This window comes from Oreochromis aureus, linkage group 16, assembly GCF_013358895.1.
Source record: "Oreochromis aureus strain Israel breed Guangdong linkage group 16, ZZ_aureus, whole genome shotgun sequence".
In the NCBI taxonomy this organism is placed as follows: domain Eukaryota; kingdom Metazoa; phylum Chordata; class Actinopteri; order Cichliformes; family Cichlidae; genus Oreochromis; species Oreochromis aureus.
In genome coordinates, this window is record NC_052957.1 from 4199647 (window position 1) to 4214471 (window position 14825).

Genomic DNA, 14825 nt, shown 5'->3' on the forward strand with positions numbered 1-14825 from the left:
TACAAAACAAACAAAATAATGAGATGTAAAAGAAAAAGAAGCTAAAAGGAAGATGGAGGTATGTGTTCACTGTGAGATTTGTTGCAATGCAGTGTTTTTAATAAATAAATAAAAATAAATAAATAAAAAGAATAATTTTATCTGGTGATTAATCATTTGCATAAAAAAAGAACTTTTGTCCGACTATAAAATACAACCTTCTTTTCATCTTTTATACTAAGTATTGTGCAAAAATCTTGAGCCACCAGTTGTTTCTTTATATTTTATTCCCAAGAAGCCAATTTTTCTTTTCATTTTTTTTTACAGCGGTCAGTAGTTGATGTTGGTCTTTCAAAGTTCTTTGTTGGAGATTGGAGATTTTAAATAACTTTTAGGTACATTGTTACTAACAGGTTATCACAAAAATCATATCACAGTTCAACAGACATAAAACAGCATTTTTGCACCAATAAAGTCCTAAAGAGCTATTAGCTGAGTCTTTGTCATACCTCAGCATGGTGTGCAGTGTGTGTCAGTTATGTGCAGTAACTGAAACCGATGATCGTAAGAAATAAGGAAAACACACTGCCAATTAAGTAAAAACTTACCTGGATAGAAAAAAAAACACATGGATGGGCTTAACCAGAGCCTGGGCCTGAAGCAGAAAAGGATCATCCTTACAGAGAACAGAACAAAAGGCAGAAACAAAGAAAGAGCTCTGAATGTCCTACAGAAGAACCCTGGAGAAGTACTGCTGAAGATACTTAAAGAAATTACAGTAGTTCGTACTCTTGAATTTTATGTTTGCTATAATTGTACAAACTCTATTTTTACATGACAGACTGTATTTCCAGGTGGAAATAAAGTCTTGAACCATATGTAATATATCGTTAACTTTTGCTCCGATCCTACAATCTAAACACATCTGGTACCTGCGCTATTTCCGGAGTGGGCGGGGAGAAGCCTGCGCGTAGGCCGACTCCATGTTACCATAGTAACAGCATAGCCGCAGCTCATCTGTTGGTTGTCCGCAGTAGCTGTGGAAAAACTGCGTTAAAGTGGTTGCTGGGTCATTTTTAAGCGCCGCGGAGCTGCAGGGAGCATCTCAGGACCGGGCAGGTAACATGGAGCTGTAATGGTGGATCTTATTCCCGAGATAGCGTTTGAGGTCATGCTTTCACAGCGCAGAAGATAACGTTAGCGGTCAGACCCACAAATTGTGACCAAACCTGCAGCAGAGTGCGTTACGGTTGGAGTAAGACTTCCGCTTTATTTTCAAAATAAAACTACGTTCAATTCAATTCAATTTTATTTATATAGCGCCAAATCACAACAACAGTCGCCCCAAGGCGCTTTATATTGTACAGTATATCCTATAATAATAGATACAGAGAAAAACCCAACAATCATATGACCCCCTATGAGCAAGCACTTTGGCGACAGTGGGAAGGAAAAACTCCCTTTTAACAGGAAGAAACCTCCGGCAGAACCAGGCTCAGGCTCATCTGCTGCGACCGGTTGGGGTGAGAGAAGGAAGACAGGATAAAGACATGACATGACAACTACGTTGTCCTGTTGTGCATTTATTATTGTGCGATCTATTGTACAATATAAAGCGCCTTGAGGCGACTTTTGTTGTGATTTGGCGCTATATAAATAAAATTGAATTGAATTGAATTGAACTGAAAGCCGCTTAAGACAATTTTTCGACTTTCATATGCTAAAGAAGTTTTTTTTTTCTCCTTGGGTTAAGAGGAAAGGTTTCTTTAGACTACTTTTAATGTCTGACGTGTAAACTTGACATTATAAAATTTACATGCCAATATTTCCTCTTATTACTGTAAAAACAGAAATTGCATCAAGCTGTAAATTAAAAAATACAAGTGCGTGAATGCTGATTTTTTTATGTGTGCTGGTTAAAGTGGTTAACAATCGCAGTTAAGGGTTTTTAAATACTTACGAAAAATTTTTTTAAGCGATAGTAAGTGTTTCAATGTGAAGACAGTTTAACTCAGTTTTCCCCAGTTTTATTTTAACTTGTTTCTCTTAGCAACCACTTTAATAGTTTAAATATTTATTATAATATTCTTGCTACTTCTTGTGCATGTGACATCAGATGGGCAAGGCTATTAAAGTCATAGCATAATAACTTATATTAAAGAAACATTTCAAGGAAAGATTTTTCACTGTGTTAAACAGTGAAAAACATTAACCAAAACCACCATTAAAAGAAAAAAAAAGAAGCTGAAACTGTAAGTGAAAGATATCTCTTATATCACTCCCCTTTAAATAACTGTCCATACAGCACAAAAGTATACATTATTTGATGAATTATGTTTCCTATTTAATAAGCACTCCTTTTAGAGAATAGTTGATGATGAGCCTGAGGTAGAAAAAGTCTCTTACGAGAAATAACCTTAATATAATAAGTTATATAACTTGTCTAGATAGAGTTATAGTGTTATTTTCCAGGAATACACAATAATAATTATTATAAGAAGAGAGTAATTAATTACTTATTAATAGCTTATCTGTAATTATCAAACTCTGAAAAGGCCTAGAAGTGGGCTCCTCGATCTAATCCTCAGTACACTGCAATAGTTGCACATCCTTAATATCTGCACAACCTGTGCAGTGTGAACAACACAGTTTACAGTACAATTTCAAGCATATATATTTAATTTGTGTTATATACTGGGATACTGGGAGCTATGCTATTTTATAACTTTATAATATATTAAATTATTTAATTTAGTTTAGACAGTTATTGTTCTTCCTTCTTCGAGCAACTATAACCACACAATTTCCTCAAGATTTAATAAAGTATTCCGATTCTGATTCCCTTTGAGGTTTGACACCCGTTTTTCCACATTTACTTTGAAAGAACACCCCCGAAACCGGAAGTTTAGACGCCACAAAGAGTAACATTGTAGCTGCGCTCTTTAGCCGTCTTTCTGCCACAGTTATAACTCGGTGTTAATACTTTAACGTCGTAGCTGTAGTTGCTGTAATGAGGTAGCCGGGGGGATTAATGCCGGCGGGCTACGAGCCGCAGAGATACGAGCATTGTTAGCATTCATTTCTCTAATAGTGGCTAAGGTTAGCACAGGGTGTTAGCTGCCCTCGGTTTCGGTTCACGCTGTAGTTTGGTTCTCCAGCAGGTTCTGAAGGACTCACGATGTCTAATGATCTCGCTGGAGTGTGGGAGGTGGCGCTGAGTGATGGAGTCCACAGAATCGAGTTTGAACACGGGACCACCACCGGAAAGAGGGTCATCTACGTGGATGGAAAGGTGTGCAGTCATACTGTTAGCCGGGGAAACACTGGACGTGTTTTACTGGACTAATCTTATTTATTTATTTATTTGAGTCGGTGTTTCTGAGGTCAGCTTCATCAGCTCCTGTGATTGTCTGATTTATGCTCCAGGAGGTCCTGAGACGGGACTGGATGTTCAAACTGGTGGGGAAGGAAACTTTCAGCGTGGGGAGTTCAGACACCAAAGCCACCATCAATATAGATGCAGTCAGTGGCTTTGCCTATGAATACACCCTGGAGATCAACGGGAAGAGCCTGAAGAAGTACATGGAGAACAGGTCAAAGGTCACCAGCACCTGGTTGCTCAACTTAGACGGCATTGACTGCAGAGTGGTCCTGGGTGAGCTCCTCTCACTGTTTGTATCATTCAGCTCTTGTCCTTTAACTTCTGTTACTGTGACAGCTTATTATTATGATTCTTTATTCATACAGAAAAGCTCTATGTGCAAAAATTATGCAAAAAACCCCAACAACCCCAAACATTACCTCATAGGAGAAAAGATGCAACTTATTTTATAGCTTAAATAGGTTATAAAATACAAATATATAAAGGATAGATATAGACCTGATATTTAGTACAGTGTGATTTATGCCTCTTCACAGCCACCCTCTAATATTATGCAGTAGCTGAGCCTAAGCTCCTTAACTACTCTAAGCTTGCACCATATACAGCCGTGTCTGTGATCTGGGCGAGTTAATCCTTCATATAATTGTACTGCTTACAGTGGATCAAGTGGCAAACTGCCTTGAAAGTCGCAAATAACCACTATGCATTGTCTGCATTTGTAACAGAGATACCCCAGCTAGGAAAGAATAGAAATATTTAACTAAACTTCATATTAAAAACAATCTCTGTGGTTTGTCTTTCACTGTATGTAGTACATTTTGTACTATGCTTTATGCAGCATGTCTTGTTCAACCATTCACACACATTCATAGAAGCACTTCTACGACTAAGTGCTATGCATCTAACAGTCACACTCTGATGAGCACATCGAAGAGAAACTTGGGGTTAAGTATCTTGCCCAATAATGCTTTGACATGTAGACTGAGGCAGACAGGAAAATGCAAAATAATCCAGAAACACTGTGTTCAAAGGATTCTGGCAAGAAACAATAAATACAACTTTTATTAAAAGTCAGGTTATCATGTTAAATATCCATTACCCTGATGTTGATCAAGATAACTGTGGTTGTGATTTTTGCCATAACTGAGCAGCCTGAATTTGGTTCTTGTTGAGAAACAGAAACAAACAAAGACTTGATTTATAGTAGCCAAACAGAGCACGGCAACTCTTTGGAATAATATACAGCATGAACAGTATATTAGATTAGCACAAAGATAATATCTCTGTGAAATGAACCCTAATAGACTGTAATTGTGTGTAATTACTCATTTGCTACAGTATGTAGCAGCCAGTGTTCTGCCATTGGAGGCATTTTCCATTTTTCTTGTCTTTATAACTCAGTCTGTGCATAGACTCATGTAGTCCTACAGGTCTGAAGTCTTTTCTCTTCCTTGCCTTCAGTGAAAGTAACTGTATTAGCTCTGTTTAGTGTTTCACTGCAGAGAGCAGATGAATGCATACAAAGATGAAGGCAAACAAGGGCGTTGCTCAGATCAGACGTTGCATCGCCTTTCAGTCACAAAGTTAATGCTTTAGCTCTTTAACAAATGCCAGCTGTGGTTTTATAATGTCAAGCAGAGAATTCTGTGCTGGTGCAGACCATAAATCTGGCTCTTAGTTTGCAGAAACCACCTACAAGTGATTAAATACGCAGAATAGATATGAGTCAGGCTAGGACTGAAAACCACAAGACAATCAGATAAACTTTCTCATTCCAGCACCCAGCAACATTACACCTAAAGTTAAAGCTGGTTGCTAACCTGCTCTCACTGGCTCAGCAGCTGTGTGTTGGCCAGTTTACTTACATTTTTTTTAATTGCTTATCTGGTAAATATTGATTAAACTAATCTATGTCTTTTTACTTTCAGAGAAAGACACCATGGATGTGTGGTGTAACGGACAGAAGATTGAGACTGCAGTAAGTAAAACACAAGTGACATAATACAGGTTGTTATTAGAGCAGCAGTTCCCTTAGGCTACGTTCACACTGCAGGTCTTAATGCTCAATTCCGATTTTTTGATCAAATCCGATTTTTTTGTCTGCTTGTTCACACTACACATAAAATGCGACATCAAACGCTCTAGTGTGAACGCTCAAAGCGGCCCGCATGCGCAAAAGAAGATGTCACACACAACGCGCTCTGTTTAGACCCAGAGCAAACAGTATTGTTTGACTGATGGTCCTTAATATAAAGACTTCGGACTTTATGTTTCCACATTTTTGCTTTAAGTTATTTTGTTATTTACATAATAATGCAAATAACCTAATAATTATCCTTATTGCTGTTTTAGAGGAGCGGTGCTTCAAAGGATAGTTGCAGATTTCTGTCAGAATCTGCAGAAAATACAGTAAAAATAAAATGTTCACATTTCTCCAACGTTGTCTTCCCAACAGTTTCACCGGATGGCAAGAAATCGTTCGCGATGTCCTATCGGGCGCTTCTCCGGCGCTGATAATTGGCGTCTGTCTTGTGTCAGTGACGTAAAAGACGGATTTAATGCGACATGACCGTTCAAACAGCAGTCGCTTTCTAAAACATCAGATATGTATCGGATTCAGTACCACATACGAAAGTGACCCAGATCGGATTTGAAAATATCGGATTTGTGCCGTTCACACTGTCATACCGTGATCGGATATGGGTCGCATAGGGTCAAAAAAATCGGATTTGATGCGCTTTCGCCTGCAGTGTGAACGTAGCCTTAGTAACAGACCACTAGGGGTCTGTGACCCGGGGACCCTGCAAGAGCACTCTTTACTAAATCATAGATTAAGTAAAGAGTGCTTATGTTGATGGGAGGCATTCACATTGAGGATTAGGGTGTGTGTACTTGTTTTGTGTATTAAAACTTGGTTTGGATATTGTCTTTGTGTTCGGATATGTAATTTTATCTGGGGTGTTGATAGTTAACTACAGTTGTAAAACCACAAGTTGTTTACTGATGATTGTTTGTGTGTTCCTGGTTGTTGTTTTATCTGCTCATTGCCTTTGAATAGAAATTGATTGGTTGCTTGTGTGGTGCGGTGCATTTTTTTCTTTTGGGATATCATGTTGGATCATTATTTTTGTTTGGAACAGGATGCTTCCTTTCTTAGTTCACGCTTTTGCGATTTGCACCTGCAGGGTGAGTTCGTGGACGACGGCACAGAGACGCACTTCACACTCGGAGACCACAACTGCTGCGTGAAAGCTGTGAGCAGCGGGAAGAGACGAGACGGGATCATTCACACGCTGCTCGTGGACGGCACGGAGGTCGCTGAATGCACAGAGTGAGCGTGACTGCGCCTGGATGAAAGCAGAGATCCGCTTTTGTATCTGTGACACTGAGTGAGGGCGCGAGGTGATTTAAAGCTGATAAAGTCAGGGACCAACTGAGAGAAACAGTGCATTGCTGGCTGTAGTGTGCGGGGTATGTTAGCCATATATATACTGCTGAAAGCTGTCCTGTAAATAGCATAGCTGAAGACAGAAGCTAAGTTTGAGCAGTTTTAGAAGACCGAGGGCAGCTACTAATGCCAGAAACAAGCATTTACTGTCTCCAAATGTTCACACTGGATATTTGATGTATACACTGGTCTTTATAATCATATGAACACTAATAATCTCAGTAATATCATCAACATGGGAGTCCAGATGTGCCACATTATTCTCTCTCAGCCAGAGTTTTAACACGAGCAGCTGCTTTTGAAGAAGTACTGTATCACACAGCCAAATGTTACCAGTGAGCTGTCCCAGTAAACCCTCACCTCATTCTCTCTTACCTTTGTGCTAGCTTTCTTGTATTTTCAAATGTTTGGGAGTTGGAGGTTCAACAACAGGGTACAGCTTTATTCCTTGAATGTAGCACTGGACTTATTCCTGTTCTGGTGTTGGCCTGTTACATGCTTTGTGTTTTCATTGGTTAATTCTATCGATATCAAGTGATTAGCTTCCAACGGCCTGCTGTTGATGTGTCAGAATATTTACAGGGTGCATTGTCCTCAGTTTTCACGTAGGTATAAATCACTTACACAGCTGCAATGGATCACTCGCTGATGTCCAAACATACTTTAAAGACTTTCTGTTGTCTTTAGAAAGATCTGTGACTGTGTTGTGCTGTCAATTCATGCGGTATTATCATAAAGTGTATATAAAAGATGGACAAAGCCACTGTGATGTCGCCCACATTTGTCAAAGCCACATTTTTGGACCCTTCAGCTGTCCACTGTGACCCTCTTAAGTTTTTTTTAAAACCAGATGTCACAGAAGCGGGGTCGTTCTGTTATTGCCCCCATTATCGTCTTTCTGAACACTAACAGTAAGCACAACTTAAAAAAACAAAACATGTTGTATTAGATATGATGTAAATGTAGTGATTGATACCACTGATAAATTAATTAAGTGTTTACTGAGGTCACAGCTCAAATGACAGAGGGCTCCTTTTCCACTGGGATCTGTTGAGTTTTCTTTTCCTGCTACTAACTACAAGGACAGAAGTCGCCCTCTGCTGGCTATTAGAAAGAATGCAGGTTAAGGCATTGGCTTCATTTTACCAGTGTGGAAGCTATGTCCATCTTATACATGCAGTCTATGGATAATGCAGAATTTGAGCTAAACATTTTTATAAACTCATGGTTATTAAAGATTGAAGATTTCTCCAATGTATGTGAAATAAATGTTTGGTAAGAGAGGTTCACTAAGGCTGTACTCACACTAAGAAAGCTGTGTCATGCCCGAGTATGTTTGTTCCCCATTTTCCAGTTTGTTTGACCAGACTGCTGCATGCTCCACCCCGGCAGGGTTACATGAACTGCCCCAGTCCAGGTTCAGTGGGACTCAACATGTGCGTGTTATTTGACCACTAATCGTGCCCAAATACTTACATGTAACTCCGGCAGTTGTTCAATGACAGCTGCCTATGAGAAAATCACTGTGTTCAGCACTTCACAAATCTATAAGGCATATGAGAGGATGAAGTGTCACGACTTTAAAATGAAACTAGATGCATAAAACCATGAACGTCACTGTAGACACAAACTGATGCACACTCTGAGCCCAGACTGTTAAGAGTGAATGCAGGCGATCAGTGGAGTGGTGACGAGGCAACAGCCATGATGTGTGTGAGTGCATCCTCACTATTAGAAATTGCTCAAACACTGAGCCAATCCAAACTGGGTTTAGGCATTAAAGAAAGTACTGTTGATATTTAGAAAGAGAGTGCAGTGACAAGATGGCATGTAGGAGATTTTGAACTGAGATTTTTGACCCTGCTGCATATATTTCTATGAGTTCCTTTTTCTAGGTGCAAAACATGCAGAGAATTCTTAAAGCTCACAAATTGATTTACTAATGTTTGCAACACAATTTATTGCTAATCGTGATGATATTTAATGCAGAATAAAACATGAAAATGTTTCCAACTGTTATTTTTGTGCTTGATATTAAAACGAGCTGACTGTGTGTGTGTTTGGAAACAGCATACGTTTTGTAAATCATTGGTAAAGCTAACCACACCTTTAAGCTCACATGCTGTTTTGCCCCATTCAGTAAATCTGGCCAACTGAGCAAATTTCATCTGCTGCTGTCTGTGAAACTGAACTGAAATGCAGCTGAAAGCTTCGTGAAATGGACAAACGATTTGTTTTTCCTGTCAAACTGTTTCAAGGGTCAAAGGTGAATATCTTTCATGCTCAGTAGACTGTGACATTGTATAGTTATGATTACCTTCTCACTCTGTTTTTCACGTGTTGTGTATACAGGAATAATGTTTATACATGTATTTCATTTTGTAAGTTGTTTAAATTGTATTTTATTTTATTACATTTGTGTAGTTGATCAGGTTTTGTTATTGAGCTTTAAGTAAAAAAAAGAAATCTGGACACACTTAAAGCTTTGCTGTGTTTAATAGTTTTTTTTTCCATATTTCACTAAATGTTGTTACAACAAAAATATAAAAACAAAACATAAAATAAGTCCAGATTCCTCAAACAAACAACAATTTTTATTTTTAATTTCATTCTGACATCAACATCAGGAAAACTGTAACTGCTCATGTCCATTATGACTCATTCTCCCATTCATCATGGAGTTCACCACCACCATTATTTTATGGACAAACAAAGCTAGATTAAAGTCTTTTCATATTTATTGTGGTATTTGCTGTTATAATCATGTCTAAATTTATGGAGTCATGAGATGTCACTAAACAAATGAACCCTTTCAATCTAAAAACTACAATGTTGTTGATATAAAACGCACATTAAGCGTAATCTTGATTGATAAACATATGATTGGTTCTACTCCTTGCAGTACTGCTATGATAAAATACATTTTGATAACTTGCTGCTGCCATTATGCAGCAATACATTATGAGAAAAATAAGCCCAGTCATTCCTTCATATTTTGCTACTAATATCCATTATATCGAGTCTATAACTGATACAAACATTTCTTTTTTTCTAATAGTAAATATGCTCATTTTGAATATCCTTGAGCTTGTCTTTTCTCACAGGTGATGATGTACCTGGGCAGGGCTTGATAACTGCTAAATATGACAGAGATGTCAGAGATGTCAGACTCTCCTTTCACACTGTCATACCTAACTTGTGGATCTGTCCCTTTAGCAGGTGGCAGAATGAGACCTCGCTGACCCTCTGTGGAGTCCCCTCTCAGCACGTCAGCCTCCACAAAGTACAAATACTTATCCCTTTCCTCCTTCCAAACGTCCATGGCCTCCTTCACTGTCCCAGCAAAGTAGATGCCTTCTCCATATTTTGGGTCTAGATCCAGACAGGAATAAATATGTTTTGTTACTAGGTGTGTTTTTATGATATTATCTGTAGCTTTGATATATATATATAATGTTAGCATACCTTCTGGTGGTGCACACTCTGCATGGAAACCAATGTGGCTAACCATCTCACAGAACTGTGCAGGTATGCACTGAAACATTTTCTCAGAGGAGCACCCCAGCTGGTTTTTCTTGAGGTCAAACAGCTTCTTCAATTTTGAGTTCTCCACTTTGTCCACCTAAAAATAAAAAAATTCATTTTGAAATAAGGCACAAAGCTTATTTATATAGAGTAAGAAAGTAATAAACAACCAAATCCCTAAGCTTAATAGTAACCCATGAAAAGTTGAGGAACATTTTATGAAACATAATTTACCTTTAATATCCACAGACCAAGATTTCTAAAATCAGATATTCTGTCTTTGAACTCCCAGCTTGAGTTGTCCACTGTTTTTGTCTTTCTTTCTCTTTCACGAGGCACTTCAGCTAACAACTTGCACATTTCATCCTCCTCCTCTCTGACAAACTCCTCCTGGACAGTGCAGAGCATGGCCTCCGCCTGCAACGCAGCACCCACAACATCCTCAGCCGAATCCCCATCTACTGTTAGGCAGGCGTGACCCTTGGACAAAAACTCCTCAAACTTAACACCCTTTCTGGTTAAACGAGAGAGCTGCAGGTATTCTCTTTCACCGAGGTGCTGGATGAAGTTGTTGTAGATAACCATGGGGCGAGGGGGCCTGAAGAGAAAGTGAGTGAGCCATTTTTCAGCCTCACATAGTGATTCTTTAGAATAGCTTCTCAAACTGATCTGTGGAATTGGAGCTTTGTTGAATCTGAAGTCTTCTTTGTTATCATATGCTGGTGGAAAAGGCAAAAAGAAACATCATTACTCATACCACTGGACTCTATGGAAACTCAAGCTTTGTTATATCCTACTTTTTTTAATACTTGTATCTTGACTAAGAAAGCTATTCATTTAGGACGCATTCATTAGCCTTGCTGATACATAGCATTTCTGACCTTGCCTATGGGAGCTGAAGTGCTTCACTTCATCTTGTGTAATGCTGCTGTGGGGTGTGTTATGCTGGAGAGATTTAATTTTTTCCTTGAAGGCCTGGAAAGAAAAGGGCATTAACAATATATTTCTTAGCATGCGACAATTTGCAAAACATTAATAACATTTCTCTTTGGTTTTTTTGCAACTTGTGCCTAAAAAAATCTTTGTTTAAAATATTAAAGATCAGATATGGTAACTGACATGGTAATTTGAATCTAAATTCTTGAAAACATTTTTGAAATACAACCTGAAATGTGCCATAGTCAGAAGGAAATATAACAAAATAAATGTCCATCTTCCCCAAAAAAGTTCTGGCAAACTCAACCACTGCCTCGGACATAATGCATGCAGCTTCTTTTTTAGTGAACCCAAGGTTTCCTGTGCCAATAGCAGGAAAGGCGACAGACTTGTGTTGACTTGCAGCTGCTGTCTGTAAGCATTCCAATACTGAATTGAAAAGAAACTGTAAAATAAATGGAGAGAAAGATGCAATTAGATTTGTGAGTCCAATGAGACTCCTTAACACTTTGGAGTGCATCATGATTACTATAATACATTAGACTTTCTATTTCCATCAAAATGATCCATAACATTTCAACTTATAATGTACCTTATGAGCTGCTCCTTGTCCATTATTAATGCAAAAGGTATGATACACCTCTCTACACCCCAAGTTGTAGGCTTTTGTGATGATGATATGTTTAGTCCGAGGAGCATTTTTTATTTCATCTTGCATTTTCTGACCAGCTTTCTTCAACAAAGCTTTAGAGACCTGACCGACTCTCAGGTCTCGTTCCAGTGATGTTGTGTTTACAATGACATCCGTCTGAAAGGGTACAAAAGATGCTTAGAAATAAAAAATTATGTTAGAACAAAAATGTACAGCGGATTTTAGGTACTTTATATCTTCATAAATCCTAAAAATAGCTAACTCAAGCTCAATATACAAGAAATGATTGGCATGAAGGTAACATAAACTTGTCATTCAACTAAAAAGTAAATAGCAATCAATAATGATTATTATGAAGAAACCATACAGATTTGTACCTTCTGTTCTTCAATGTTATCACTCCTCAGTGCCAAAAGGACATTCCTAATCTGGATGGAAATGTCTGATGTTTTGGTAGCACCTCTGGTGTGGGTTCCTGGTGCCTGTCCTTGCGGTACTAGCTGGTAGTGCTGGTGAGGGGCTAAAATCTTATGGCAGGCGTTCATCATTTCTGTGACCGTTGGCTCATCGTGGTTCACAAAGAGTATCTCTCGAGGAAGATGCCAGCGGGAAGAGGAGAATTCATAGTAGTCTCTCACAGTTGATACTATAGTTTCAGCACATTCTGACAGGGGGTAGTTGAACAACCCAGAGCTTATAGCTGGAATGGCAACAGTGTCCAGTTGATCTTTGTCAACTCTGTCAAGAATGCTCTTGATAGCCTGCTCCAACTGTCGTTTGGCTTGTGAAAATTCAGAATAAGTGGGCTTAATTGGCAGACATGGACCCACAGTATGAATTATCTTCTTGCAAGGCAGCAACCCAGCATTAGTGACAATTGCTTCTCCTGTTGGTATGGGACCATGTTTGTGTGTGTAATCGTCACTCTCCATTTGGATTTGAGGACCACCAGCTTCACACAGAGCATATGCAAGTCCACCACCATGATGAAGATTGGAGTTGGCCGCATTCACTACAGCATCCACTTTTAATGTGGTGAGATCAGCCTTCAACACGGACACCTCAACACCTGCACGCAGCTTGACAGAAAACCTCTTCTCTGGGACAACAGTCTGCCGCTTCTGCTGTCCAAAGCTCATATCACTTTCAAAATCCACACCTTCGAAGGTGGCCACACATCCAAATTTGCTATCAAGGATATGACTCAGAGCAGATCTACTTTGTTTTACAATATTGAGTGAAGATTCATGAAGAGCAATATCTGATTTATGGGCCATGGTTCCTGAAGAGATCTACAGAAAAAGATTGTGTCAGTGAATCATATAATGACAAGAATCATACCTCAGCGTTTTGGAATGAATCAGGACCATATGCACGGAGTGAGCATAAATGACACACCTTTAGCAAACAAATAATTGAAGCTGAAATCTATCTAAGAAGTTTGTACTGTTGTGGATTTAGTTAGTGCATTAGTATTATTGCACAATATTGGTCTATCACAGGTTTAGACTATATTTTTAGTGTATGCACATATATATTACCACTCAGGACAGGGTAATTTAGAAATGTCCTTGTTTTTGAAGGAAAAGCACAGTTATTTTTAATCTAATACAAGAAGGATTATAACTAATTACTTAATGGTCAACAGAGTCATTAGTTGGCCATTAATTTGACTGATCAGTTAGGCTCATGTTGAGTCAAAAGGGATGCTATTGAGAATGTCTTCAAATCAAATAGTAATTGCAGAGGAGTTATTAATCAAACCAGAACACCATAAATTTTATTAATAAATTAAAGTATAGGAAAGTAGGCAAGAAATTGATTACTGTTTAAATAAAAACACATTATTCAGCATACTATTGTAATTTTATTACATTACTTTTACTATATTACAAAAGTACATACAATTTCTCTGTACAGTATGTGTGGAGCCTGTGTGCAACTTTCATTTTCACTGGAAACACAACCACCAAAAACCCATTCACTCTAGGCTGCACACTTTGGGGTTAGTAGTAATGATAATACCCATATTTATTTAATACTTTCTACAGTGTCATCAAATCAAACATATTCTCCTTTGCGACAAGCAATAACTTGAAATGAAGGGGCGTAGGTTTCCATAAATTGCTGTTATACCTTCACTACAGTAGAGGGAGACAAAGACGAACAAATGACACTCTGACTTAGGAAATTTTTTTTACCAGAAACAAAAGGTTGCATACCTGCATACGTCAATATAAACAGTTTATTGTGCTTAAATAGCGCTTGAAGCTTTTTTTTTAAATAAAAAAAATATTTTGATTAGTTTCTTAAAATGGTACCCTTACATGAAAAGAAGAAAATAAATCTTTTATTGTTTCGCGTTTTTCCCCAGGCAGTTCAGTTTCATGCAAGTCTCTAGCGTTCGGAAAAGAAAAACATCATTGCTTTCTAGTCTAACGTTACTCAAAATCTAAATTTATTATGTACGACAGTATAAATAAGGAAACCTTCTGACACTGAAAGTTTGTGTGACGTTTCACGTGTCTGTCAATGTCGACTTTTATTCAGCGAAAACCCCGAAAACGTTCACGAGTCAACAAAACAAGTTGCTGGATGCAAATGACTAGCGAACCCTAATCGATTAATGATACACAGAAAACCCGTTAATTTAAATAAATCATCATTTTAGTTTAAACAAATAAAGAACGTTTATTGCGCAGAAGCCACATACTCACCGTCGCACACTTTCAGCTGGAAAGTACCGAGGTGAAGAGAAAGCGAAAGAATGAAAAGAGGGCGCGGACGTCTCCAAACTGCCTCCGTGGGCTTCAGCCAAGTGTAAAAAGGTGCTTTTCAGCCCTTTCTCTGTAGCTGCACCCTGTTCTGAGCCAATCCTTCAAGGCCAAACGCCACAACACGCC

The 14825-nt window shown here is 38.5% G+C and overlaps 2 protein-coding genes across 3 annotated transcripts; one reads left to right on the forward strand and one right to left on the reverse strand.

The window, feature by feature from the left end:
- The first annotated feature begins 955 nt into the window (after positions 1-955).
- Positions 956-9291, forward strand: LOC116333423 (fas apoptotic inhibitory molecule 1-like). 2 transcript variants are annotated; one of them, XM_031756656.2, is made up of 5 exons: positions 956-1098; positions 3138-3271; positions 3406-3634; positions 5290-5339; positions 6547-9291. In XM_031756656.2, exons 2-5 carry the CDS (start codon positions 3158-3160, stop codon positions 6694-6696), a joined length of 543 nt encoding a protein of 180 aa, XP_031612516.1. In that variant the 5' UTR covers positions 956-1098; positions 3138-3157; the 3' UTR covers positions 6697-9291. The 2 variants fall into 2 exon arrangements, with proteins under 2 accessions (XP_031612516.1, XP_031612517.1); XM_031756657.2 differs by having other exon boundaries at positions 968-1098; positions 3141-3271.
- On the reverse strand, positions 9196-14778 carry parp9 (poly(ADP-ribose) polymerase family member 9). The gene is made up of 8 exons (XM_031756646.2): positions 14640-14778; positions 12300-13214; positions 11863-12078; positions 11500-11715; positions 11216-11309; positions 10569-11053; positions 10275-10431; positions 9196-10181 (listed from the first exon to the last, which is right to left on the reverse strand). The coding sequence occupies exons 2-8, from the start codon at positions 13197-13199 to the stop codon at positions 9877-9879; spliced, it is 2373 nt and encodes a 790-aa protein (XP_031612506.1). The 5' UTR covers positions 13200-13214; positions 14640-14778; the 3' UTR covers positions 9196-9876.
- Between the last annotated feature and the right edge of the window lie 47 nt (positions 14779-14825).